General features: G+C 46.3%; 1 protein-coding gene across 1 annotated transcript in view; it reads right to left on the bottom strand.

Annotated features, from left to right (window-relative positions):
* LOC122395451 (homeobox protein caupolican-like) overlaps nucleotides 1-16,702 on the bottom strand; it is a 72,141-nt gene extending 55,439 nt beyond the window's left edge. Inside the window, exon 1 of the mRNA XM_043393048.1 lies at nucleotides 16,282-16,702. Coding sequence (XP_043248983.1) covers nucleotides 16,282-16,329 — 48 coding nt within the window. The 5' untranslated portion in view covers nucleotides 16,330-16,702. The remainder of the gene's footprint in view (nucleotides 1-16,281) is intronic.
* Between the last annotated feature and the right edge of the window lie 8,383 nt (nucleotides 16,703-25,085).

Raw genomic sequence — 25,085 nt, 5'->3', positions numbered from 1 at the left:
TTTTAATTAAATCGACACACGTTCGCCATAATCGTTCGCCGGTACCGTTTCTATATTTCCACGGCGAAACGAGTCCTCGTCCGGTCTGCGGCTGGTTCGGCTCCGCGGAGAAGCCGATGCAAAAATAGACGAGAAAAAACCAGCCACCCGGGCCCTGGCCTCGGAAGGGAACGAGGTAAACCGAACTTTCGTGAACAAAGAGCTAGGGACGCGGAGGTGGTGGAACACCTCGAGGCCGTGACACACGCGTGCGTGTGTGTCCCCGTGCAGGCACGCACTCCACCTTCCTTTCTCGCCGCGTCCCCTCTCCCTCGTCGCTCACGGGAACGTTCCGGGTCCTCCAGCCGCGTCTGGAGCCATTCACGCCCTGCTGGGTTTCCCATCGGAACCTTTTAAAAGCCCACTTTCACCCCCGCGGCACCAACCACCGCCGCGAAAACCCTACGAATCCTGGCCTGCAGGAAGACTCCTCTCGACGAGTCCCTTATTCCACGCTTACCTTCCACGTTTTCCACCCTTGGTCGCCCCCTCCGCTCGCCTACGCGACGATTCGGTGACGCTACGCGTTCGCAAATCAACCCCTCGAAGGGTCGGACGAACTCCCGACGGATTCTACGCGAGGCTTCTTCGTAACCATGTTCCGCTATATGGCTGGCTCGTGAGAGCTTTCAGAATTCCAGCGACGAAAGCTCGTCCCCGAAAACAAGGCACGACACAGTGGGAAATTCGCCTTACGCAAGCGAGAAAACTTGGAGCAATTATTCCACCGATAATTCTTTGGGAATTACCGCGGAGAACTTTAACACAAGCCTATTATCGCTTATTAACACTAACGATATAACGTTATACAACGATAACGTACAAAAGAATCAACAACAAAGAAGAATTAGACTTTTTCTAAATTAACTGCACGTGTACGTTCGGCCTGCAACGACTACTGTTCGGCTTCCCTCGGCCTTGCTCGGCTCGTCTCGGCCTCGCTCGGGTTAACCCGTCTTACTGCCGCGACCGGAATTACTTATTTGTGTATAGTTAACGATTCGCGATTAATAAAGTCTATACCATTATTCTTACCGACGAATATCGTTCCCAATAAATGAATACAGTAACGAATGCAAGTCAGAAAGAATTCGCGAGCCAAAAAAGATTGAGAAACACGGCTCTCGACTACCATGCTCCTTTTTTAGGTACATTAGTATGACTATAGCGTCCAGCAGCCACACCGTTATTTGTACTCCCGGTGTTGTTCGCAATCCTTACTTTTCCTTGAATAGTGTCGAAATCGAAACAGCAGACTCCGAGCAAAACACTCGTGCACAGCAATTTTAATTCATCTTCTTTCCTACATTTTACTTCTTTGCTTTCGTTTACAAAGAAAAAATAGAAATTGAAATAACATACTGAAGATCGAGATTCACTGTAATTTGTTCAATATTACCAACTTCTTGATAAATCTCGAATTAATACCTCCGATTATCTGCAAACGCAACTATCTGAAGCGGGGAGATTACGGTACCGAGCGAAATAATGCCATAAATCCTTTTTACAGCGAGCACCGTAATTTCGCTTGATTCTCGAAGGTTTTGGTAACTGTTTGCTGGCGCGTACGGAAGCAATCGCGTGCGAATTAAGAAATAAAATTCAAATCCTGGCACGAAATGGCCAGCGAAGATGGCCGGTTGATTACAAGTATTTGTTTTAATTGGAAGATTCTCGAGTCCATCCGTTGAACGGTGCGCGGAGTCGAGAAGAACGTTCGTGGAAAACGTTAAGTATGGTTTATCGATGATCTGATACAGGGCGTAGCGGTGCGTGACGCAGGTGTAAAGAGAACGTAGCCACTTCTTTCGATGCCGATGATGAGGAATAATTTACCGGTATGAACGTGTAATTTCGACGTAAGTGCCTTAACCCTTCATTCGTTATGGCAGCGAATTTACAATGTATCGATTCCCCGTTCAATACACCGAGCAGAGCTTGCTAGGTAGCCAGGGCTTGATAACTTACCGGGAACACGCTGGTAAATCGACGTTTCATTAACAATTGTCCGTCGAACAACCATCGCTAATTTTCAATCATCCGTGAACCTTATCTGCGTTTCGCCTTGTTACGAAATCGAACTTTAACGCTCGAGGTATCGACCGATCGCCACTCGACGCGATTGCCGGAGAAAAAAACCTCCGGATACCTGTACTTAGGACCTTAATTACGTCACATAGACCAACGTGACAGGCGATCAGGCGATATACCTGCAAAACAATCCCAATATCAGAAGCGATAAAAGAAACTCGATCGCCTCTTAAACTTTCTCCCCGACGATCACGCTGATTAATGACGACTCGTTTGAACATTCCTACCCAATAATTTTGACACAGATCTCGCGGAAATATCGCGATGGCCTGTAAAAACTGTGTCAGAGACGGGCAAAATGTTCATTTGTACCTTGCGAAATTTCTTAAATGACCCTTCCAAAAATGAACACGACCAAAGACGATAGATATTAGCGTGTTTTTAATTTAGTTTGTTAAGCTGACAGTTTCGTGTTAGGACCATAATTAAGGTAATTTACATGCTTGTTTTTTAAAGCATTAACTTAATGCGATAAGATAATGGAATTTGATTTTGAAGTAGGTTCTTAAAAACTTCTTCACAGTTCCTCGATCGATATCGTGCGACAACTATTAACTAATCTCCACTTTTATTCTCCAGAATTTACGCGTGTTTGATAGGAATTGTACATTTTATTTTGTCTAAATTACGATGTAATTAATTTAGCCAAGCTAAATGGCCAGAACGGTGCAAAGAAGAGGAAACAAAGTCCCCCGGAGAACAGGACTCGCAGGTGTATGAAGGGTTTTCTGCGTAAACAGGATTACACGTGTTCGAGCCGAGCGAAACAGCGGTCTGATCGCGAGTTATCGGCGTCTCGTGCACAGTAACCAGAGAAACTTGACAATGCGACTCCTAGAACGCTCGCACGCGATGACAGAAAGTGCAACGAGATCTCGCGCGTTTACACGATACGCGAACTCGATTCCGTCATGAAATTAACTTTGACCCGCTCCTATCACGCGAACGCGACCGCCGTCAGATAAATAAAATCGCGTTTGCGCCGTTTCAGCCGCGCCGGATCGAGTTTTGGAATCCGTTTCGACTCGACGTGCAACGCGGGAGAAATATTTGATTATTCAACCAACGTGAACATTTTATTTTTGATCAACGTTCTAGTAAAATTGAACAATAAATCATAGTTTGGATGGTGTGTTAATCGAAACGCGAGGGAACTCGTCACCGGTCGAACAGCAAACGACGAGTTGATACGTCGACGTCAAACAATGCGCAGAAGTCTCGGCCCTTTTCAAAGATTTCGCGTACGTTCCGGAGGAGAACGTAGCAACGGTGTAAACGTGCCCTAACACAGCAAAAGGACGACGGGAGCGCAATACGCGCGCGCAATTCGCACGGAAAAAAGATGGCGGAGCCCGGAGATACGAATGGACAGTCTCTGTTCCCGACTTCTTTAGACCGATCCTCCCTCTTCCGTTCCTCTGCGTCGCCTCGCCGGCGCTCCTTCGACCTAACCATGTGTCTTTTTCTCGTCCCTGAAATCCCGAGCGCATAGGGAGCGCGGGAGCCCGTAGCCCCCGGCCCCCGCACGCCCCCTCGTCTCACGAGATCTTGTACGACAACGGCATTACGGCCCCAGACCCTGGCCGCCCTTCTTTTTCGCGACAAATTAACCGTTACGGTGACTCTCGCGGCGCTGGGGCACTCGATCGGACCTTAATAAAGCGACACGTGCTCACGGTTTGTCCCGCTAATAAATGGAGTCATGATTTTTGACTCGAGCGAAATTTTACTTATAGCCAGAACTTTGCTTCGACAAGAAACGGAGAAGTAGTTTGAAAAGTAAATAATTCTATCCGGTAAACAAGAGATCGATAGAATTATTAGAGTTGTACAATTGAAAAGCAAGGCAAACGAGTTTTTGTGAAGGTTTTATCATTTGTGTAATAATATTTTTATATCAGCGAGGGATATCGTATCTTGCTCGATACGTATTATTTAAAATTTGATAACTCGGATTTCGTTCGGTTTTTGGGATTGGATCGGGGCGCTGGAGACTGTATCGTCGGCCCTGCTTTTACAGCCTCTAGCGAGGATCCAGGTTCGGCAGAGTTACAAAATTGCTACGGGGGTCGTGGCCAGCAAATTTCCGTGGCGAGTGATTTTTTATATAATAGTAAGTAATCAGTTATTATGAAACATAATCTTGGAATTTTATTGAATAAATAACGAATCAAGAGTTGCTTATCTTTTACTCTTTGATCGGTGCTTTTTATCTTGATGAGAATTTTGACCCATTTTTGTTTTTCTCTTGCAAACCGAGTGAATGAAATTTTCCTTTATAGACATAACTGAGATTTATCTAGAACTTTTGATTGTTGTTTCGAACTCTTAAAATTCAAATCAATGTTGCCCAGAAATATTATTGTGAATAATTATTCGATATTTTATCGCTATTACCTAAATACTGATCGAACAAGTAATAGGTGACGTATTTTGCTATCGATCCTCAGATTTGTCTTAATCGAACGTGCAACTTGAAACGTCTTTCTCGATATCTAATATCTGTCAAGTAGAATATTTTTCTTATGTTACATAAGGTGTTCGATAACGTGTACGTTTTAAGTACGTTCTAAGTACGTTTTACGCGTATTCCGTTTCCCGAAATTCATTTAACCTACGCCAGTATACGTACACGTACGTCAGAATGGTAGTTTGATGACATTAAAACCGATTACCTAACCGTTAACTACGTTTGGACATTCTCCGTCGAGTAAGTATAGACTACAGAGCCACCGCCGAGTTCGAAACAGCAACCAGCCTATTCGGGGACGATTTATTTGCTCGAAACGAATAAAAATTAAAACTATTACGTTCGAATTCAAGGTTTCACAATCCTGAAGAGTCGTAAAGTTTTCATAATTAAATATCTCAGTGATGTAACTCGATAACATTGTTACGAGATTGATAAGCGTTGAAATCAAGTATAAATTGACCCGTTAAATTTCTTTTCTCGTTAAAAAAACAAATTTACATTCGTTAGCTACGTATACCAATTTGTACTGGCCACAAATTTTCCACGCGTCAAGAGGTTAAAACGACTCGAAAATTGGATGTAAGTACTCGTATGTGTCAGCAGTGACGAACGCAGACTTATCGGAGCCGAAAGATAATTATTTGGAGAGTCCCCTTCCCTTTCTCAAATACTTTACGAAAGGCAAACGTTATTATAATGAAAATATATTCGTATACAAATAGAGAAAATGTGTCGTACGAGGAAAAATTCCTATCCAAAGGTCGACAATAAATTGAACAATAAATTTCATACGGTTAATACTTAATATAATGTGTACCTACTGTCGGGAATGTATGCATATTCTTTCGCGCATAAACGTCGTACGGTTTTTCCATATTTATCGTGCAGAATCGCGTTTCACTTATTACTATGTTTTTCCCGCGTCCCGGTTCGCGATATTTATTCCGCCATACATTTCTTACGAATATATGAACGTTCATCCGCCTGCGCGGTATTCAAAACATCCAGTAAATATACATCTTCTTTGTTTGCCCGAAAGAATATGTTCAAAGGGAGCCGCGATTTTTATATGATCGTTATTTATAGTAACGGAATCGTGACTCTCGATTCGCCTCACCCCGTTGCCCGTGCAAACAGGGTCGTAACAATGGAAACTGCGGAAAAGATCCGGCAATAAAATTGAAAATATAAGAGTCACGATCTCTCGGGTCCGTGCCTCGCGTGAAACGACGCACACCAGATGCCAGTGAAATATTGTATAGTAATGACGGCAACAATTTAACGTTAATTACCTCCGGCTAACGGCGCCCGGAGGGGAGAACGCCGCGAGCAGTTTCGTGAAACGTCGGCTTTAAAAACGTCTAGATGAAAAAGGATGCCAGTCGGAGGCCGCCGGGATCTATTTGAAGCCCTAAAGACTCCGTTAAAGCGGCAGTAACTCGACGTTAAGAAGGCGTGAACGTTAACGGTACGAGTGACGGGACCCGTGGTATTTTTATGCGGCTTGCCGAAACGTTTCTTACCGGGCAAACTAAATTTTTACGAGGAATTTCGCGACCGTCGACGAAAATCCCGCGAACGGAACGAACGGCGCCCTCCGCTTTATTTCGTTTCACGCTTTATTTACCGCGTCGCGCGATTTTATTCAACCCGTGAAAGACAAACGGGAACCGACCTCACTCTCTCGATCCCCTACCTCGTCGTGCATCATCCCTTCTCGTTCTGCCGCTCTCCCTCGCGCATGCACGCTCCTCCTACGATTCTAACCTCTCCTAAAAGCCCGGCAATAAAGAGGAGCTATGAGAAAATATTTGTTCTACGCGCGTGAAACGTCTAGGTGTCTTCGACTCGACGATCGATAACGCTACGAGGACTCGAAAAGCGTTTTTTTTTTTTTTGTTAATCGTTTCTTTCGAATTTCGAAACTTAAAGTTAGGGTGAGAGAGACGTGGCAACGCTGTCCACGCGATTCTTATGCACAACAGCGCGTTATATTGTTTATCACTTCCCTGCAATTTTAGTAAATTGTAGTGTTTATCGATAATAAACCTGCCCTTGTATCTCGATAATTTATGCGTTGTAAATAAGCGTTGCACACGAGTTTTACGTTTTGACAGCTATTTGCGATGCACGGCGGCCATGTTGGAATCAACACTTAAACACGACGCTGTGTACTCCATCTTCTACGACTCTGTTAGGTGGATCAGAAACTGTCTCGCCTTTTGCTTAGCGTTTTATTCGCCCAACGAAATTCAAATTCGATCTTCGGTTTTGAGATCGTTGATCCAGTATTCCACTGTCTAACTCGAACAAGTAAACCTAATACGGCGCGAAGCAAAATTCGACGGACTTTCGTCTGTCCCCGGAATGAAATTCAATCTACGTCGATACTCATATCCATCGTTTTTCTCAGAAACGACATTCCTGGCGGACCGCGGTCCAAGGTTGCCAAAATTGCCCCTAAAAAAATACCTCTTACGAAAACGTACCAAATTTTATACCAGCGTTTTATAAGATATCGATAAAAGAAATTATTCTCGCGGATAAAAATGAGTTACGTGTAAAAGCTCTTGTTGTTGCTCCGATTTCGCGAAACTTGGCGTACGTTTGCACCGGTGCCCGGCACCCGAGCTCTGTTAAAGATCGTCGAGGCAACCGGTTTCCGCGATGAACGTGTAAGGTCGACGCAACAGGATGGGTCCGGTAGACGACTACGTGCGAGAATCCGTGGCGTAATTGCCGATTCCGTCAATCATCGGGTCCAAACAGTGCTCCGAATCTTAAACACACCGGGTAATAACAAAGTATAACCGAGTAACGACGGTATAATAACGCGAGTTAACCGACCGAACGAACCTCGAAATTCCCCTCGCAGTGCCCCCCCGTTCGTCGTCATGCGATACGCCGCGAGTAGCATGAAACGTAACTCTGCGATATCTGACCGCGCATTATTGTAACCGATCGGCGCGCAGCCCACAAAGTAATAATTTCGCTCCGTAATCGCGTATCCGGGCTGAACTTCTGTGTATCATTAAGCCCGGGTGTATCGAGAAACGACGGGGATTTTCATTTAAATCGTGCCGATGCTCGACGGGCAACGTCGAACGCCAAATAAACCGCAATTAAATTCCCCGAGCGATTCGTTGCTCCTTCCGTACCTGTGGCCAACTACGGGGATGCTGAAACCAAAGTATCCCGTTCCGGCTACCGTCCAACAAAGATTACAAGTACCGAACATTGTTTAAAATACGGCACAGCCTTTCAATTACCGCCATGTCGATTTTGCCTCGAGTTTCGGTCGGAAATTCGTAAAAATTAATAGCAGAATACACGTTCCAGTGTTTGTTCTACGAAATTTTGAAGATTCCTCCATAATTTGTTTAGATGCATCGTAAAAAGTAAATGAAATTCCGGGTTGTTTACCTGTTTACCTATCGAGTATAGCAAAGTAAAATCCCCTTGCGTAACGAGAACCGTCTGGACGGCGAAGCGGCTCGAATTCGTTCCGAGAAATCACGCTCGTGCAACGAGAGGGGCGCCCATTGGGCCTCGCGCGGCCATCGACGCCGATTGGTCCACGCGAATCGTTAAATTTACGAGCGTGCCGGTCCGGTCACGTCGCGGAGGCGACGAGCGAGCGCGTCGCTCGGTTTCGGTATCGACGGCGAGGCATCTGTTTTACCGAGCATTCGTACGTTAACGTAATGGCAATAATGCGCGAATGGCGCAACGGGCGCATCGGTTCATCGTGTAATTACGGCCCTGGACACGGAAGCGCCTCGATATCTCCGTAATATCGGTTTTCAGGATCGTGGCCTACGTTCTCCTCGTGTCTCCCTCGCCGTGCGTGCCCTCTTTGCTCCTCGCCTCTCGCTGCTCCTCCTTCAACTATCTTTTTGTTTACCGTTCACGAACGCTGTAGTCGACCACCACTCGATACGAACGATCGAACAGGGTTTTCCCCGTTCCTTTCAAAAATTCCGATCGTTTTCTACATTTAAATATCGATTCGAAATACTATTTAGTCGGGAAAATGGTTCACAACATCCTGCCGCGATCGAAGATAGATCTTTGAACGAATAGAGAAAAAGGGAACGTAGGACGCGGACAAGTACAAACGACGAGTTGACTCGTCTTGGAGCGTTATCGCGTGCATCGCCATTGGTCGTAAACACTCGTACGGTATAACGAACGATGAAAAAGACGAGCACCGCACGCATGCGTAACCATTTTCGTTTAAAGCTCAATTAATGCCCGATCATCGTTCACTCGTTAATAAGCGCAGCAAGAACAGTGGTAGTAATAACTTTATACTAATTATTCGCGAAACGTAAAAGTAATTTGCCGTCGTTACGCGCTCGCGTATGTATAATCGACGAACAGATGTTCCCGCGTTGAGAGTCGACCCGTTCGACGTGTTTCACCGCCACTGACAAATAACGGAAGGATCGCGATCGATGCGTTGTCGGTGAACTTAACGAGCCCCGGCCAATCGTTGCTCCTCATTACGCGTAACGAACAAATTCTCAACCGTGGTCTTCGAACGGTACACCATGAAACGTTCCCCGCTGCTGAGCTCATTCTTATCTAGATACAAATTTCGTGCAACGAACAAAACAACTTCCGATTCGTTGCTTTCCCAACGAAACGTTACCGATCTGCATAAATCAGCGGTTCTCTTTCGACTGTCATGAACTCGATTCTATACACATAAAAAAAAAATTTTTTTTGTTCAACATATACATGTAGTCTAGGATCAAGTTGACCTTACAACCAAAAATTTGCTATCGAGTGGATAGCCGTAACAATAACCGCGGCGAACTATCGCGAGGTTTCGTAACAATTATCGTAGTTCCTTCGCGCGATGAATTAATTAATATCATTACGCGGGTGACTCGTAAGCCGAGTTATGCACACAGACGCATCGAACGCGTAAACGTACCGCTTACGCGACGTGTTTCACAGGTGCACACCGGCATATCATTAACATCATATTAGCTGGATCTATGTTAACACCTTGCTCGCCCCTATACAACGCTCGACGGATACAAAAGACGCTTCTCCTCGAGTCCTCGTCATCGTCTGCCTCTATCCGCGCTACCGACCCCCTTCCTAGCCACTTTTCTCTCTCCAGCTCGCGCCCCATTACTCATTTTCAATGGTCTTTTTATTGCCAACCGTGGAAACGTAAATCACTGGAATATCTGCTGACAATTCTATTATTTTCGCGGCTACCCAGTTTTTCATTCCGAACAGAAACCGTCGAAAGAGAAGGATCCTACGACGGGGTATCTTTTCCACGCGCGTTATCGTTTTTAGCGCTGATAGAAAGTTGAAATATAAAAGTAACTTTATGGTCGTCGTACGTTTTTGCAAGCATAAACCGAGGTAAATTAACGACACGGCTATTAACGGTGATTTTAATTAATGTACGACTCCCGTAGTGGTATTTATCGTAGGATGCTCATAACCTTTAATTCAATAGATGTTATATAAAAAATGACATATACCTTTGAATATTTTATTGCCATTAAACTGTGCTCGAGCATCTCGTTAACGCCGCTAGATGGCGATCCGCTTGAACCTGATTCGCGAGTTTTATATACCTAGAGATTTCATTTTATGCGATTTATAGCTCGATAATACACGCGTATCAAGAATTATTTGTTAACGTCAATTTTTGCTACAACATCTATTAAATATTACGAAGCACGTAACGATAGAGGTCGCTACAGTAGTACCTCGATTATTGCACGAGAGCCTCGTTCGTTGCAACGATCGACGATGGAGGGAGAAATAGGAATAAATCCGTCTTTAATCGTCCAAATTAACGAAACGACGCGTCGAAATAATTATAGAGTGCAAACGGCGTCGTAAAGCCCGCCGGAGCACGCAGAATTCGGCATTTTTGTCTCGATCCGGACAGTTTGATTCGGTCGTTGAATAATTGATATCGTTAGATTTCGCTCTCGAACGGTTCCCAGTAAAACTTCGAACACAACTTCTGCATTCCCCCCGTTCGCTCGTCCATAAAACCGATGCGTATCCCGGCGCGGGAATCTCGTTAACGGTCAACCTTGAAAATGCCGGAAAATTTAATCGGGGCTACTTAAGCGCGCGCGCGCGGCTACACGATCTCGCGGGAGTCGTTCGAATTAATCGACAGAGTTTAACGCGATCGTCGGGTGTTTTTCGCGTCCGACCAGGTGTACCCGCGGAACGCAACGAATACGCCACGAGCGGTCGGCGAACTTCATAAAAGAGTTTATAACGCGCGCGGCGGTAATTCCGAGCGGAGCTACTCAATTCGAGGCGGTTTTATAGGACGTTTTTCCCCCCAATCGACCGACGATAAGCGTAATTTCGTTCGAGGGGAAAAATTAAGCGCCACCGCGGTTTAACGCGCAATAACGATCCGCGACGAGGGAACGAAAGAAACAGAGACGCGAAGAGAAAACGAACCGAACAAGCGCAATTTACTACTGGAATCCCCCGTCCCATGCCCGATGGTAGTAAATATATTAACTACCTAATCAGTAATCGCGGATTTTACGATTCGGCTCCGTGCTCGCCACGACGGACAGTATTATAAATTTACTCAAGTAGGCTATAAACTCCAATTATCGTTACTCGCGTTTCCGTGGAAATGATCCGCGTAAAATATTTATTATCCCGCGCGACGGGACCTGGCGACGCAATCGTAAAGCATTCGCGAGCCGTGTAAACGTTATTTAGACGCCGGGCGACAAACCGGCTGCGTTTAGACGATTCCGAGGCGCAATTAAGGGCATTACTTCGCCCCCCCTTTATCTGTAACTCTCGCTAACAACGTTGTATTTCGCATCGAACGTTCATGTAAAACGCGTTGTAATTCGTCGATCGGAAATACGTTAAGATAGGAGCGAAGATAACCGACACACATTATCGTTGTCCCCTCCTGCGTACTTGGTATCTACGCCCAAGAGTACCAACTTCACAGCCTCGAATAACCAGGAAGTCCAGTATCGCTGTTTCCACGTGCCTCTTGCACAATATTCTATTACCTAATAATATCACTCATTTAATATATATATATATATAAATTTACTTATATTAATTTGCTCCTAGAATATTGTGCAAGAGATCCCAGGTGTCCAAACCGAGACCTAATAATATTTTGCGTATAAATTTATTTAGCGAAACTATTTTTAGAACTGTTCTACTATCTGATAATATCTTATATATAAATTTACCCAGGTGTTGAAACCAAACTATCAAAGAATTAATTGTAGTATCTCGTTATGTCTCAAAATGTCCTCCGTGGAACCAGAGGCCAATCTGTGTACAAATTTGTTGAAAATGTTTCCGTTCTCGTCAATATTGCAGAAGCAGTACAATTATGCGCATAACTTATATCGTCCAACTATTTGGCAACAGTAATAATTAGAAGCTAGTAGAACATTTGCATTCCTTATCTTCCGTGAGCGTAGTTCCAAGTTTCCAACGACTCTATCGTCCGGTAATAAAATTCCACCGTTGGAATGCGTACGATTTATCGTGCACATAATATTATGCTGTATAATAATTATTGTAATCGCGGAGGACGATAGCGTCGCAAACGTTAAAGGCCTTTCATTTCCCATTTCCGAGGCGCTGTGTAACGTTTATAAATTCTATGACGCCCCCGCGACACAGAAACTATAATTCCGATACGATGTTTAACGCTTCGGTCGCAACCGACTATTACACGATAATTGACATCATCAAGGAAACCTATTTTCCTTGTAGGACACAGGTATTATTCTCCTAATCCATCGAACGTTCCCAGTATCAATGCAACTCGAAATAAAAAAAACATAAAAAATTATTTCGCGTTAGAGGAAAAAGGGCCCAAAAATAGTAATGGAGTTTACTGTTTAGGCGAGTGTAAAGCGAACCTATCTAACACGAGCTAATAAATCGTAAGTTGGGTGTTGTTCCACAGCGAACCGAGTCGAGAGTCCAGGGATCGTCAAACGTCGCGTACCGTTTGACAACGAGAGACAGAACGAAAGAGGAGAAGGTCTTTTATCGTGGAGCGGATCGAAACGAGGGAAAGCCGCAGGTTCGAGCGTGCACGCGGCGCGTTAAAGGGAACAATGCGAGAGTCGCGGCTCTCCCGATGCAAGTTGCACCTTTCTCGCGGCCCATGCGGGCAAACCTAACCCGTATTATTATCATCTAGCCTCGCGGCTGCACCTGCGCGTTCGCTGTTATTTTCTTCCCGCTCCTTCCACCCTTTTTTCGGCAACGGGGTAGAGAGAGAGAGGATCGCGCGCCTGCGTCCCTCGACAAAACCAACCCCTTCTGTCCTCTGCCTCTTCCCGCCACTGGACCTAACCCCCGTAAATCAGAATTTAATTTTCCCTTTCGCCTCGAATACGTTTCACCCTCCAGGGACGGGTTCGCAGCCCACCAAGCGTCCGCGCGATTCAAACAAATCCAATTCGATTCGTTGCTCGTTATTTATCGCGTGTTATTATTCCCCATTAACCCTAATCCTGCCGGGGCGCAACTTTCGACGATGCACCAAGTTCGAGTAAATAAATTCACGTCGGTAGTTGGGTATTTCATAACGCAACAGTGCAGTAAGTATCATTAAAATGAGTTTACCAAGGTACGATTACTCCAATTCGGTACGCAACCCCGTTGGGGTTAGGTCACATCAGGATTATTTGGTTTCAAGCAGTTCTTCTAAGTCAGGTTTTATAGCAGCACTTTGGCCCCCGGGAACCTTCTTAAATTCTCCCGTAGGAGGCTCTCGGGAACGTCGAACAGTAAATCAAGTTTTTCCCGGGTTTGTTCCACCAATAAAGATTATCCTCTTTGGTTTCTATTTTGCCTTTTAAGATTAGCGCGCGTGCCCAATTTCGACACCCCATCGAGGCTCGTTACGTTAATACGATTATCGATGGATCTTCAGAAAACTCATCGTCGTACAAACGTGGACAAATAAACGTGTAAATTTGATGAATTATTATCCCATGAACACAATATTTACCTCACGTGTTTTTTTATTATACTTTCCCGCTGCCGCATATATTTCTCGATCAACGCGATAAACACGTAAAATAGAATAAATATAAAATAAATCAGATCCCCGGCGTTGGAAATTTCGTTCGTGCAAGAAACCTTTAAGAACCGTTAAGCAGGATCGATGAATCTTATCAGCTGCGCTATTACGCGCGCACAATATCGCCGAGATTTATTCGTCAACGCTAATCGAATTTCGCGATTACTGCGATTCGACGATCTCGCAAATTTCCTGGCCACCGTGGAACCAGGAGCATAGACTATACCCGGTGCACGCGCAGGTCGCAGGAATTTTAATCGCCTCATAATTAATTTAACTCGACACAGCGGCGGACGATAAATCTTCTCGATACCTACCGAGCGAATGCATTGCTAGCACGAATATACGTGTACATATATGTACGTATATCTTTACAAAAAACACCGGGTATAAATAAAAAAGAAACAGAGAGTATTTGAGGCGATCTTTCGGTATAAATAGACAAAGTTCCCTCGTGGTGATCGCTCTATCGGCTCTAGAGATTATCTTCCTAGAATTTACTAATTAGCCAGTATCGATTTTTACTGCTCTATCGATCGGCCAGAGTTCCTTCGAGCGCAGGAAGAAAGTTGGATTGAGTAACAACGGGATCGCGTAACTACGCTGATCGATCGTAATCGAGACTCAATAATTTTTAAAGAGGGATTCGATTTACAAGAGTGACGCAACGGAGGATCGATCATCGATCGACAGCCAGCGCATTTACGACCGGTCCCAAAGGTGTCGTGCACGCGAGCGACGGCCGTCGGTGAACATTTACGCGAAACAGGTGCACCTATCCGGGGGGAACCTATTGGCTGCACATGGGAAAATTTCACTCTCGATCATCGACAGCCGCGATCGAAACTTTCTCCGCGTACGCTCGGAACCGTCGATCGTTCGGATCGCGCGCGAGCGTTAATCGTCGCGGAAACGAGAATCTCGTTCGAGCAAAACCAACGTATGCTAATTTCAAATTGCCACCGTACGGACGAATGGATTTTCAGCGCTATTTTACGTCAGAATTTGAATAAATACAGTTTCATGGCACTCGCAGAACTGCATCTCGCGTCCAATCCTCTCGTTGTTTAGATCGGAGATAGCGTAGCTCGTATTTCCTATTAGCAATTATAATGGTTCTCATAAATTTTCCTTACTCGGCCGTTAAATTCTATCCCGTTCGTAAGTACGAGCTTTTTATATCGATCGTTAATTACTGGTGTCACCCTTTCAGAAAAGAGTTGTTGGAAAATTTTACCACGGGTCAAAAGTGATCCTACCGTCGATACCTCTCTCATCCTCTGTTTAAATTCCATTCGCTCGCTGTAAAATATTTCATTTCGCGATCGAAACTGCAACTTTTTATTCTAACGAGCAACGGATAAACGGTTGTTTATCTTTTGCTTGTCGTTCGAAATTTTTATCTAGATAAAATGCGAGGCTATGTTTAGAAACAGCACCTCGGTGTGCACACTTCATTTTCTCTTATCTTGTCTCTTGTGGTAAATGAATGTTTACCGTATATATATAATATCTAACGTTTGCTTGTGCAATAAAGACGATAAATAAAGAAAATGAATAAACGTTGCGCGAAAGGTAACCACAGCTGTTTCGACGTCGAAGCAATATTTTCGTGAAAACTTCCAACTCGAACCGTGACCCACGACAACTCCAAAATTAGGTCCCAACGAGGAAGCAGCCTTTAATTGTCAGCTGTCTGCTTTACAATGCGTCAGTTTTCCGGAAAAAAAGAATAGCAAACGATCGTAAACCGTGATTAACGATGTTTCTAAAATTGCTACCCGGTAAGCGACCATCGTTAGTCGAATAATTGAGGTACGACTTTGCAGACAATGGAGCAGAAACCGTTATCCCTACGGCCTCTATCCCTATGGGAGGATTTGTCTCTTTCTAGCTAGGATTTTTCAGCGAAAATAAACAACGATATTTGGAGCAGCGTTGCAACTAAGGTCGAAAAGTATACAGTGACTTTGAAGAGTCTCAGAACAGTTGTGCTTCGATTTAGATATTGTTTATAGGACGTCGAGCAGGTATTGCAAGACTGTCGTAACAATAATTCGAGAGCTTGTTAGCGTAAGTGATACCTAGCCCTACTCTATTTCAATTTCTAAAGGATTATGGTTGGGGTCGAGGGCTAAATAGACGTTAGCTAGGGATTTAAAATTGCGTACTTCGGAAGGATTTAACCACAGAGCAGAGTAAATAAGAACAACATTTTTACGTGCCAGAGACAAGTCAAAAGACGGATTCGTGGGTCGTAAAATTCGCAGACTCCGTTTTACTACTCAGACGATGGGCGTACGCTCCAATTTCTCCGTACAGCGAAACACGCTCCAACTTCGAAGACGTTAATAACGATTTGCGGACTGGCGATCGTCGACGTTCACTATTGTCGCGATGTATGCACGTTTCGGGTATCCAATCGAAGCCAACCCATCGGGCACAAAGGATTACTTGGAGTAACAGTAATTTTCTCGAGGAAAGCGATCGATCAAACCTGTTCTGCTCGAACGTGAAAAGGTGTATTTGAGCGCGTCCCGTCGTCCAAGTGGTAGCAGAGCTAGGTGCCGTCGGTTTGCGGACTCACCTGTGACGCCGACGGATACGAGTACCCGAACTGCGCGTACGCTGACATCTCGGCCGGTTCGACGGGCGTCGACGGTCGGGTTGTCTCTCGAGTTACTCTCGCGGCCGACAACAACGAATTAGGTCACAAGAGCACCTTGCACGCACTGCACTGTCTACACTGAGTCAAGTACTACTCCCGATAGGGACGCGACGAACGTAACAGGATCTCGAGCGGCGGCGAACGATCGGGATGTCTCGCCGGAACGGTGACTGCCATCAGGGTGTCTTGGAGTCCTGAGCGTGGAATCCGGGCGGCGAGCACATGTCGGTGGGGCTGGTCACTTCCGACGGACGAACGAGAGTCTCGGCCGGGGAATCCAACAGCGCGAGGCACACCGGACCGATGAGTCGCGGAATCCACAAGGCACGACGCGACCAGACACGATGCACTACGATTACTAACACGCGTGGAGCGGAACCCGTCACGTTTGTAAGCGCGCGCGCGACGCGACGCGACGCGTCACACCTCGTCGGGTCGGCGTCACGACGTGAAAAAGAGAGAAAACGGGCAACGACGTCGTCTGTGCGGCGCGACGGCCGATGGGACGGACATTCGGACAGACGACGAAGCGTCACGAGCGATTAGTTATAGAGAGTTCGTTCGTTCGTTCGGTCCGCCCCTGCTCTCACAGGGCACTCCAGTCTGCGACTGACTCGCCACCACTCACACCACTTCATCGGCCTTCCGCTCCGCTCCGTCCCAGTTCCCCCTCTGGCGGAGAAAAACCGAACGCACAACGTGCCCCCACCGCGCGGCGTGGGAGGTGGCCACGGCCTGTCGACGAATCGAGGGCCTCCGCGCGACTCCTCGGGCGTGTCACGTGGGACGGGACCGGCCCTACGATTGGTCCATCGTTTCGCGCGCGGGCGTCCTTTCGAATCGAACGTGCCCACCACCGCCGCGACGCCACCCATTCTCCCCACCGCTCGGCGAAATTACCGTGAAACGATACAGCTTCGCCGCCCGCCGCCCCCAGCCCGCGGGCCGAGCGTCGCCCGCGACAAACGGCCACGGCGGAACAAGGAGAAACGAGTATGTTTACGCGAGTCTACTCTTGTCAACCCGACGGCGAGGGACTCGAATAAATCTGTCGGCCTCTCTCGCGCTCGCCCTCCCCCGCTCTCCGTGCCCACCCGAATCTCTCCTCTTTCTTTATCCAACGGCCGGAGCCACCTTCTTCCGGCTTATATCGCGCCATTGTCCGGCTCGTGAAATCGCCGAGTACCCGCGATGCGTCGTGCCGCCCGTTTCCACGCTTCCCGGCCTCGGAAACTTTGTTACGGCTACGTGACAGGAACGAGCAAACGTCTGGGTTACAAGGACACCCTTCTTGCGCTCGCTGACGGCTCCGGAGGGGTGTTTCGGGGACTCCCGGCGAAACGGCCGTGACGAGAAGTTTCGTCACGCCGTCACGCGCTCCCGAATATCCAAGAATTCTACTCGCTGCTCGGAGGATCGTATAGTTTATTAGCCGAAAAGTGGTTCGTCGAGTGGAATTTTAACCCTTTGCACCGGGGCTGTCCCCCCTGAAGGGACGTCCAGCTAAGAATTTTGATGTACCCTTTAAGGGTTTTGAAGTGATTATATAGGAAGAATGTAAAAAAAATTACATGTCTTGCTATCTATTTCGTAGGAAAGTGTGCTTGAGTTAGTAGTAGGTGATCGAAGAAATGTCTCCGAGTTAAGGAAATAAATATAAACCGTTGGAGCCAAACTACCCTCCTGTTGCCTCCCAGGAATTTATTTTCCGAACCCAATATCGATTTTAACTACGAATGGGTCCTGAGCGTGGGCTTTGAAAGACGTTAGAGAACACATTGATTTTGTGAAATAACAAAGTTTCAGTGTTGTGATCAATGGTATCGAACTGTTTTCCAATTCGAGTAAATTGCATGAGCTTGTGGCATCGGTAACAGTGTTAATTCAATTATACATATTAATTTCTCTAGTAATAATCACTTCGAAGAAATTAATTTTGTCATGGTTCACAGAAATACCCTCCTTGCGCTCGCTGACAGCGCGGGGATGTTTTTCCATGATGGCAACCGTTTCGTCGAACCGTTAAAAGCTTTGAAAAATATCGCGGAATTTGAATCGTTCCCGGGAAATTGTTTATTAGCGAAAAGTGGTTCGTCGAGCGGTTCGATGATTCGGTGGAATTTTTTAACACGATCGCCGCGGTTTTTTCGCGTACTTTCATATTTGACGGGTCGATTCCACTCCGTGCTAGACTTTCATATCTGGCGACACGGAGGCAAACGGGAACGCAGATTTTTTCAATTACGCTCTGTAGATTTCGATAAAAATAATTGGAAAATTACGGAATCGTCCTCTCAGAGTGCAGCAAAAATTTCTAACGAGCATAAGTGGTGTAAATACGATCACCTCGATTATAAATTTGAAAGAATCGCAATATCAGCATTAACCTTTCGAAATAATCCAATTACTCGGGTTTGTTAATAATAAACGTTTCTATTTTGGCGCGAAATTACTTGGTTTTAAATATTGAATTGCTAGAAACGAAAACAGTGCAAAACTCGACGGTCTAATGTGTCTTGTCTGTCAAAGTAGCTTACTTAAGTGGAGTATTTAATGGATGAAACTTCTTATTCGTACCACTCGTTTCTTAGTACGATTGCTCCAAGGATATTGGCTTCTATTCGCGACAAAATTATTCTTAAAGTAATCTATAATACAAACTCACTACGCCTGGAACACTGCTTGCATCAAAATGGTGTCTTCCAGGTGTGTTTTTCTGGACTTAATCGCGTCAAAGATGCTAAACGATTAATAAAAATATACCACACCTCGGAATAATGCAACCTAGTAAATTTTGTATATACTCTTGAGGCCTTTCAAATGTTCAAATCTAAGAAAAAAATTAAGATCGGAGAGGAGCACTGTTCCCGACGCTGACCGATTCGAAGATTTCACGAACGACGGACGCTGGAAGGATTAGCCACGGGGATGGTTTCGTTCCCGTGGCATTTCGACTAATTTCACGGGTTATTAGGCGCCGGGCTCGACCGTTGCCTGGTCGAGATGTATTTATCCGGCAAATTAGAGTGTCGAAGCTTAACGATGCCGCGTTTTCTCGCAAATACCTTAATAACAACGAGCTGCCGGTCGAACGAATTTCTTGCCCGTATCGAATTTTCAAATAACACGTGAAACACGAACAACTTTCGACCCATTACATGTTCGATGAAAATTCCAATCTGAAATTATACTCCACGACGAACTTGGAAGCTCGTCTTAACTGAAAGTATAGATTACAATTTTCTTCTTTTATATCTTCGAATATGTGAACGAAGATCGTGTGTAAATATTTTATTATTCGATGAGAATTTTCGTTTATATCGGTAAGAACTCTTTGGTCCTCAGAATAAATCATGAAATAATGAGAGAAATAATTTAATGGCCGACGATCGCGGTCGTCCTAAACAATTTCATCGACGGTACGAAACAGAGCGGTGAAAAAGATTGAATTTTTTATTATGGTTGCGTTTTCTTGGCATCATGCTTGGTCGGTCATGTGTCTTATTCGTGTCAATGCGGCCCGCGTGGCGGACGATTTTCCGCGACGTTGCACCGAGCAATTTGCAAACGTAATGCACGCGGCACGTCCGCGTGGAGTTACACGGGACGCGCGAAACGTTCCGACAGGCCTCTCTGCACGCCAGCAAACTCAATCGCGGGCGTCTATCGCGCGGGAAACGCTCCGCGAACTAGAAAGATACGCGCGCCGTGGAGATCGCTCGACCGAGAGAATTCCCCGCGCGGCGATCAGAACCGGAAGCACGATACCTGAGAAGGAAACGGACGCACCACGCGGGATGGAAAAACGCGCGACGAGACAAACCGTTTCCCAAACCCGATCCCCCTTCGAATCGAACCTCCATTTTGAACGATTATGGTATATACAGATACCGTTACTCCTACTCGTACTCGTACATTGCAATGGTCACTCACTTTTCGTACATTTGGTAAAAATAAGTGAAAAAACTTCACGAATAACCTGACCCAAACCTAATCTCCATTTTGGACGACTATGGTTTATATTGGTCGATTCGTGTGTATACAGATACAGTTACTCCAACACGTACTCATACATTATAATGGAGATTCACTTTTCAAACAAGTTTCTTTTCATTTGTAGTGAAATATATCATTATAGTGTACCTACGAATGCAAGTGGGAGTAAATACATAAACATTTTTGAAAGCTGAAGTTCAGGATATGTTTATTTATTCACGGGATTAACCTAACCCATTAGTAAAGAAAGAGATACAAGTATGGAGGATAGTTTCGTAAAAAACAAAAAGAAAAACAGAAAAACAAAAATTAAATGTTACGAAGTATGAGACTGACTGTGAATAATTACAAGGAGATGCCAAGCAAAGACCATTTAGAAGCCATGTTATACTTATAAAATATAGAAATCCCAACGCGAGTGATTGTTTTTTGGGAAAATGTAAGACCATATATTTTAAGTTGTGGCGCGATAATTAAATAAGATTGATCCGAACCGGAAGCGAGGCGTGTTGGTCGCGACTGGTCGAGAAGAAAACGTACGTGGGAAGAGAAACTTGGAAAAATGGTAGTCGCGACGCGACGCAAGATTCAGTGCCGCTAATAGGATTAGCTGACAGGTCGACGAGGTCCTTGAGAGATAAGGATCCTTCCGAGGACCTCGTACCTGACCCCAGAGGGACCGTTCCTCGTTGGAGGGGGGGACGCCAGGGGCCCACGGGGCCCTTCCGGATGATTTATTGCGCTGCGTAAACCTAGTGACCTGCCGATCACGCCCCCTCGACGAACAGTCGCCGACATAATGCGCGCGTTTCGAGAAAACTGTGGCCCCGGTCGTTCGTTGCGACTCGTCTCGTGCCACGACTCCCTTTCGACGAGTCACCGCGACCCCTCGAAACCGCACAATAACCCGTTTAATCCCGTTCCACCTCCTCGCGAGACCATCTTTGTTTACCGCAGAAAGGAGCCCGGTTCGACGTCTTGTTTGGGAGGCAAATATTTTCCCGTCGGCCTCGGGACACGGGGACTCCTCGAACGCCATTTTTGCCACGTCGAAAGCTGGTACACCCTCGATATTTTGTAGAAGGATGGTGGAAAACACATCACTGTCGTAAAGCTTATAATCCTATTTGCACGTTAGCTAACGAATATACAAGAAGGCTCGAGTCTCTCAAAAATCAGATTTAGAATTTCAAATTATAAGTCTTGATATCAATTTTTATTTCGTTCTCCATCTCGACCATAAAAATATATTGTTAAGAATCGGTGGTTCGGAGCGAAAGTAAGAACGATCAACGTTTTAAAAATCTATACCCCGTTGGGGAGATCGTCCTCCGTACGGAGTATCTCGAGGCCTGCAAGACCAAAGCGACACAAAGTTCCTCGACCAGTCCTCCCTCCCCCCAGTCCACGTAGCTCGCGAATCGTACGTACCGACTGAGGTCTTTCGTTAAGTAACGCTTAAATATATCTCTATGCGTAGTTAACGCCGTTTAAAGAAGCGCTGTAAATCTCGCGGTGAGTATCTGGAGGCCAGTTGCAGCGTCGTTTCGTGTTTACAGCCGTCAAGTTTTTCAGCCCTGATAAGGCGGAGGGTTCGTAGCAGGGCCGAGGGTACCTTGGCCGAGTCCTATCTCGCTGGCCGGTGTGTCCACTACTTGTTTGCAGGTCGAGTAAAAGTTAAACGGCCGTGTCGGGGCAGGCTGTCTCCGGCGATAAGACTGCTTAATAAGGCAGCAAACCATCCACCTACCTCGCTACTCGTTCATCTCGACCGTCCCTCTTTGACCGTTCCTTCTTTGTTTCACCCTCGACCCAGTTAGCCGAAGGCCTCCTTCCCCCCTCCTCCCCCTGTTATCTGTCTCGTTCCTTTGCCAGGTTCTTGTAATTCGTTACTGCGAGAGAGCGTCCCGGGCGCGGCCTAACGAGGGGAAAGATTTCAACTACCTAATTCGAGTCGAAACTGGGAAATCGCTGGCCGACACCCCGGGGCCCGTAAACCGTCCCAACAACGAATTACGAGCATATCGTCCGTTTCGAAGATCCCACACGGAAACGCGGAAACCGTCCACCCTCTCCAAGACGGGCGAACTCGAGGATATCCATGGAAACGTTCGTTCCGTCGGCGTGCCCGTAGTCACAAAGGCGGGTCTAATCTGGACGCCGTAAAACGGTGCGATATTCACACCGTAGGATAAAACAAAAGGTTGTTACGGGGACCAGAGGTAGACGGTAAAAGTCGCAAGAGGGGAGCTAATAAGGGAGGCCCAGACTGCCCTGGCGCCTTCGGTGCACCTTCCAAGGGGCACTGCAGTTTTATTGGTCGAGGCGTCCTTCTTCTTCTTCTTCTTCTTCCTCTTCTTCTTCTTCTTCTTCTTCTTCTTCTTCTTCGTCGTCGTCGTCGTCGTCGTCGTCGTCGTCGTCGTCGTCGTCGTCTCTTCTGTACCGCTCCTCTGCGGCGACTTCGTCTTCCTCCACGGCACTCGGTATGGCCGACCAGTATGTTGCCGTAAAAAAGCCGGTCTCCCCTTGTCTGTCCTCCTCCTCACCTTCCCCGTCTCCTCCTATACGCTGGAACGACGAACGAACGAACGACCAACGAAATGTCAACCGTAAACCTCGCGAGGCAACACTAATTAACCCGACCGAAATAAACTGCGCCGCTCAGCGGCGCTCTCTTCCCTTCTCGTTCGCCACGACCCTCTTCGCGTCTCCTCTCCTTCCTCTGGTGCTTCGCCGCGAGCCTAGCGCAGCCTCCGAAAGAATCCTGACGCGGCCCCCGATCGTTCGCCGCCGATTTTCGTGCTTAGAACTCCGATCCAAGAGTTATGGACACGTATTCCGACGGCCGTTTCCATAAAATAACTGGCCAACCGGCCCATTTTCTAAATCGGGCCTCGAATTTAACCCTTCGAGCGCCGAATACTCCCGGCCAAACCGCTCCTTGGAAATATTTACCCAAATAATACAATTTATTCTTAAAAAATTAATAATTCGTAGTACTCAAAGGGTTAACCTCTTCACGTGCGATTTAATTTCGTAAAAGAATAGATTTGTTTTATGAATACCTCTTAAATGTAAAAATGTGTGTCTTGATGAAGAGTTAGTAGCCTCATAATTGTGAAACTTGACATCAAGAACTTATAACGGTTTAAAGGAGCGAGTCTCCAGATTTTCCGAGGTTTCTTCCGGATTCGAAGGAAATTATTGGAAGAAATCTAGATCGAAGGGCGAGTTTCCTGGCCGAAATGGAAGGAGACCCCTCGATGGAAATAAATCGCCCGGTTTTTTTCAGCGACGCGTGACTAGGAACGGGTGTTTTCGTCCGAAAGAACTCCCCCTTGGCTCTCTCGTACTCCGTGGATGTTGGTCGAAAGAGACGAAAACCGCGGGGTTTCGCCTATACCGCCCGCTGCCACGCATTTCCATTTTACCCCGCGGACGAAGGGCGTCGCGATACCTCCCCATACTTTATGCGGTGGGCAACCTACATCGACGCCCACGGTTACATCCCTGAACTTTATTTATAAACAAAGACGACAATCGATACGTCCGGAGATTGCCAGGACATCCTCCGGGGTCTGCTCCAACCGGTGGAACCGATTTCCTAGAACTCCGAAGCGGTTGCTCGCTCGAAAAATAGACGGTCGGAGGATCGAGCCACCGTTTGGCATGAAAGAGTCCGTCGAATAGGTGTAAGATTTCCAGTACTATTCGTACAGCTCGATTTTGACAAGCGTCAACTACTGAAACAATGTTTACGATCTCAAGAAGAAACAAAGTCCATGTTTTTTGGGGGAAAAAGAGTTCGAGATACGTCTAAATTTACTTCACGAGTTTTTACTTTCCTCTAAATTTTCGGGTTTATAGCTAGTCCCGTATCGCCCACCGCAAAGCCATAAACAGCGACCCGCGCAAAATGCAACGGAACAATGGCAGCGGGACCACGTTGAAAAGTGACGCAACCGTGGCAAAAATACCGGGAGAAACGGCGAGAATAAATATCTCATCAGTCTAATCCTTGTACAAATTATGGAACGTGTTGTTAGAGCGAGCCGAATATATCTCGACGACGATCCGACCGATCTTTTTAATACGATACACAGCACGGAACGCGTGTCGCAACGGCGGGAAGCGTTTAATTCAACCGGTCGAACGGCAAAATCGCACGCCTCGAGTTAAACGATTTTGCAACCGGTCAGATCGTTATCCGTCGTTTCATTGAGCCTTCGTTCCGCGATTTAATCCTTTAAATCGTCGAAACAAACACGGTTGTTTCTTGCGTTTCAGCGGCAAGAACTCCCTGCCCGGGCTGCAACGCGGAAACATCGTCGAGTCGCGATCTGTCACGCTAGAAAGGTGGTTCGAGTAATTGGTAATGGGAGTGAACTACTTTGAAAAATTTCAACCCCCCCCGGAAATCGATTTTCCCAATTGAAAATTTAACCGTACTGCTCCCATTTTTACCATAGATCGGTAGTAAACCATACAGAAATATCAAAATTCCCTCTGGTTTGCTGGTGTTTTCTAGAAGTTACTTCCCATCGCGACTGATCGCTTTCACGTTAGTTCGCGAACACGCGTGCACGCGCGCGTCCACCTATGGTTCGCGACTCGTCAGGGTTCGAGACTCGGCGATACGCACGCTACCGTTTTCCCGAATACTATCCTAGACGCGGTTAGGCTTGCACGTTTCGTGACGTGCACGGGAAACGACGCGCTCGCGGAGC

The sequence above is a fragment of the Colletes gigas genome, unplaced genomic scaffold (genome assembly GCF_013123115.1).
Source record: "Colletes gigas isolate AHSC1104 unplaced genomic scaffold, ASM1312311v1 Colletes_gigas_Sc00005, whole genome shotgun sequence".
NCBI lineage: Eukaryota > Metazoa > Arthropoda > Insecta > Hymenoptera > Colletidae > Colletes > Colletes gigas.
This window is presented reverse-complemented; position numbering and strand designations above follow the sequence as displayed.